This window comes from Phaethon lepturus, unplaced genomic scaffold (genome assembly GCF_000687285.1).
Source record: "Phaethon lepturus isolate BGI_N335 unplaced genomic scaffold, ASM68728v1 scaffold51397, whole genome shotgun sequence".
In the NCBI taxonomy this organism is placed as follows: domain Eukaryota; kingdom Metazoa; phylum Chordata; class Aves; order Phaethontiformes; family Phaethontidae; genus Phaethon; species Phaethon lepturus.
Window position 1 is genome coordinate 1,372 of NW_010553611.1, and position 4,495 is coordinate 5,866.

Genomic DNA, 4,495 nt, shown 5'->3' on the forward strand with positions numbered 1-4,495 from the left:
CAAAGAGAAGGTAGGTACAGTAGCCCACATTCATTTCAGGAGTATACAGAGAAAAAATTCAGTGTAAGAATGGGTACTTCCTTTCTTACAATCAATTTCTGCTTTCCAGTCTATCAGAAAGACAATATATTTAAAAAAAAAAAAAAAAGAAGAGATAAAGCTGTTGCTTCCAGATATTGTAACTGCAGGAACAGGACTCATGTAGTTGTTGGTTGTCCTAAGGGCTGCATGGCTATCTCCTGAGAGCAGCACTATGGAAAATGAGTGCCCAGCCACCAGTCCACTCCCACAAACGACAGGATTCATTCCCCGCTTCCATGCCAAATCTTACTTCTTTTACCTGGGCACTCCTTCTGACACCTCATGTAGCAACTGCTCAGCATCACTTAGGTGCTATGCAGGAGATACTCCTTGAGGTAAGCAAGGAACCCTGTTTTAGTCTCCACTAGTCTAATGTTTCACTGTTGACACAACATTAATTTCAAAAGAATTACGATTTGATACACTCATTTCCCCAATATTCTCAATTTTTAACGGATCTTGATGCAATATAGATAGCAGTCCTCTTAGCTACTTCTTATTTTGTCAAAAATGAGATGATTTAGAGCCCATTTAACGCTGGCTATTCATCAGTGTCTTATCAGATTTCTCTAAAAAGAAGGCATTTAACTGAATGTTTATGACAAAAAACACAGAACATTTTTGAAGTAACAGACAAAAATAAGTTGTTATTTACAAGTAACATACATAATAAAACTACTACTGTGACAGGCCTTTACACATAACTGCAGTCAATTTTTGCATTGTTTAAAAAAATTTCCTTAAACAGAAATTGTTCAGAATTATCAGTTTGTCCATACATGTGTATGTTATGAGAAATACAATAGCTTTTTACATTTTTAAAGTTATCAATGTAATTTACATTTTCTTCCCCATAATATCAAGTGAAGATTTAAAAATGGTGCAAACTGGAACACAAAGACAAGTAGGTATGAACACTGAAACACAATCAATTTGGAACATATTAGTGTTTCAAACTATAAATCCATGAGAAAAATCCCTAATATTTGGCTTGATCCCCTCACCACCCACCCCCAAAAGGTCAAAGCAAGACAGCCTTTCAAAGTAACAGTGATTATTGCATATTTTATCTTTGGAAAAGCAGAGTTTTAACCAAAAATATTTTAAATTTAGTTGAAACATATGTATTTATCTCAAGGAGAAAAGAAAAGTAGAACACGTGATCAGTAATGTTACCAAATCAAGCCAGTTACTTCATTCCATCCTTGCTTTGAGTAATCCCCCATACCTCAGATAATCCAGTTGAGCGAATGGGTACTTCAGAGAGCACAAAAGCAACTTTTCATTCTGTAGAAGTCCTTTAAGAATCCTGGACTTATATTAACCTCTCATTTAAGTGCTGACAGGTAAGTTAACATATATTTCAAACTTGTACAACAGGGAAAACATTTACCTTTTTTAAACCAGGATATACAAAAGATGATTTGCATAGTTACAATTCAAGCACAAAGTCACTGTAAATAGGTACAAAAGCATTTATAAATTTACTAAATTTGCTGCTGTTTGTGCCAGCCAAATCTTAGATAGGTATGAATGTAAACTTGAAGGGATTGAGAACAGTCAGTGTTTTTGCTTAAAAAATATGTAGAGAACGCTTTTTAAAGGTTTTAAAAAATATTTTATGCAGCAGGAACAAACAGTTCAAACCCCAAAGCAAGCCATTCAAAATGCCCAAATTCCTCCTATACAGCAGAGAAAGTTTGTTCATAGGTTTCAAACCTACATACAAGACGAGGCACTAGTTACACTATTTTGGAATGTGTCCATAACCCTACCATTTCAGTTCACCCTAAGACTTACAAAACACTGTTGGCTTCTAACTTCCTAGGAAAACATATCTTCAGAAGGTGGTGCATAAGAAAATCCAACAAATGCATCATCTGCCTCTAGGACACTGGCATTAACGATGTTGTAATCGGAAGAAACGCAAACTGAGTATGGGACCATTTCTTCTGTAAACACTGCATCGAAATTCCCAATATCATCCGGTCCAACCTAGAAAACAGAAAGTCTATCAGTTGTCATATTAACACTGTGTTTTAAACTTGTGCTTGTCTTTTAGATTTCAAATGTAACTCTTGAGGCTATCTGCTCTATGTCATTGCTTCCTACTTAAGTACGGGAAATTAAAGGAAGCACACCACAGCATCCCTGAAAACAGTTATTAAAAGTCCACTTGTTTCCTTTAAGCTGGAGTTCAGACCAAAGCCTACAGACCTTTATAATCTGAAAAACCTAAGAAATAGGAAGAAATGTCTGTTTCTTAAATGACTGTTAGGGACATGCAAAAACTGCACACCCCCACCCCCAAAAACCCCAACCAAACCAACCAACCAACAACCCCAAAACCCACCAAAAAAAAATCCAAACCACACCAAATTCTCTTTCTCCCTTTTCAATCAATAACACTTTAAGTGGTAAATTCTAGCAACGGTGCTGCTGTTATGATAGATCAGCTTCCCACTAACACACCGAAGAACTAAAGCATAGTAATATTTAGTCGCAGAGAGAAGAGACAAGACAGCTAAAGCTTCTTCACCGAACAGACACAGACTCAACAAAAGGTGATGCTCTGATGTGACTTTAGGAAGGGCTTCCTCCTCCCCTACCCCTGAGTTTTTGGGCAAGCAGTCACAGGTTGACACAGTTTAAACTGATGGGAGGATAAAGAAAAGCTGCAACTTTTCTTGTGTGTTGGCTTAATAACTACAAAAATGCAGGAAATCAGTCTTTTGGAAAGTCTTCAAAAGGAGAGGCTGGCTGTATTTTCTTCTTTGGTCTTTAGACCCCACAAAAATTGACAGGAATGAGCAGAAGAAACACTGTTATGTCAAAGTGAGTTTTAAGTGAAAAAAAGATGGTATCACTGCTCAAAAGTGTGACTGCTTCAAAGGCCAGTCAGCACTGCGGGGATCCCATTCTTCACTGTTCTGAAACAAACATTCTTTGCCAATAGATGAGCCCTTAAAGGGAGAAGTTTGGCAGGTATGAACTAAAACTGCACCAGGCACCTACCACATTAGGATTAAATGGTGGCGGAATCTTCTTCTGGAGAAGATCAGTCCAGCTGAGAGACTCAAAGAATGGGTGCTTCTGAATTTCAAGCTGCAGTAAGGAATAAAAATTTTAGATATTTCAGAAATCCATCCTGTGTAGTAAACACTACTTCAGACTGCATGCACATAAGGAAGTCCTTCATCAGCTTATTTATTCAGATTACTTTGCAATAAAAGCTGCAGTTGGTTAAAAACAGCAATTAAAATTTGTTAGCCTGCCTCTACAAACTGGTTTCATTTTAAGATCGTATTTTCTGCTTTTAAGCCTTAAAATCAACCACCCTGAAGTCTACCACAGAGCAAGAATGTTTTTTGCTAATATCTGTGCTCCTGCCTTAAATTTTTGTTCCTTTTTGTAAAGCAGATCATTATCTGAGAAGTGGCTGCTTTGACTACTCTGCAATACACTTACTAGCTATGAAGCAAACAGTGACCCTAGTGACTGCTACACCAGAAACTGTTTCCTTTGCTGGCAGGTAAAGCAGCAACCAAGCTCAAAAAATTTATATTCCAGGACAATCACCTCTCTCCTATCCCCAACAACTTTCAGCAATTGACCACGCTGTCTTTAACAAAGAAACAAAAAAGAGTAAAACAGAGACAGACATAACAAAGCAACCTCTATTTCCAACTATTAAACCTGTGCTGTGCACATAAATTTGGTGCTGTCCCCTTAAATGAAGTAGGGCTTGATAAATTAAGGCATTACATACAAAATCTTCCCTTGCTCCAAGTCTGCTTTGCCGATCTTTCTCCAAAAGTTCTTCCAGAATAGACCAGGCTGTAAGACTGATTCCTGGGCGCAAAACTAAGGGTTTATGAAGAATATTCTCATACATCTCAGCAACATCACGGCAGTAAAAAGGAGGCTAAAAAAAGAAAAGTTATACATGAATTCGAAGCTTCATAGATTCACAGAATGGTCTGGGTTGAAAGGGACCTTAAAGATCGTCTAGTTCCAACCCCCCTGCCATGGGTGGGGACATCTTCCACTAGACCAGGTTGCTCAAAGCCCCATCCAACCTGGCCTTGAACAATTCCATGGATTGAGGCATCCACAACTTCTCTGGACAACCTGTTCCAGTGTTTCACCACCCTCATAGTGAAAAATTTCTTCCTTACATCTAATCTAAATCTACCCTCCTTCGGTTTAAACCCACTACCCCTTGTCCTATCACTACATGCCCTTGTAAAGTCCCTATCCAGCTTTCTTATAAGCCCCCTTTAAGTATTGAAAGGCTGCTATAAGGTCTTCCTGGAGCCTTCTCTTCTCCAGGCTGAACAACCCCAACTGTCTCAGCCTGTCTTCAGAGGAGAGGCGTTCTAGCTCTCTGATCATTTTTGCGGCCCTCCTCTGG

General features: G+C 38.4%; 1 protein-coding gene across 1 annotated transcript; it reads right to left on the bottom strand.

Annotated features, from left to right (window-relative positions):
- Positions 1-1,360: 1,360 nt before the first annotated feature.
- LOC104624258 (serine/threonine-protein kinase Sgk3-like) lies at positions 1,361-4,000 on the bottom strand. Its single transcript, XM_010291579.1, has 3 exons — positions 3,851-4,000; positions 3,097-3,186; positions 1,361-2,076 (listed from the first exon to the last, which is right to left on the bottom strand). The coding sequence occupies exons 1-3, from the start codon at positions 3,974-3,976 to the stop codon at positions 1,906-1,908; spliced, it is 387 nt and encodes a 128-aa protein (XP_010289881.1). The 5' UTR covers positions 3,977-4,000; the 3' UTR covers positions 1,361-1,905.
- Between the last annotated feature and the right edge of the window lie 495 nt (positions 4,001-4,495).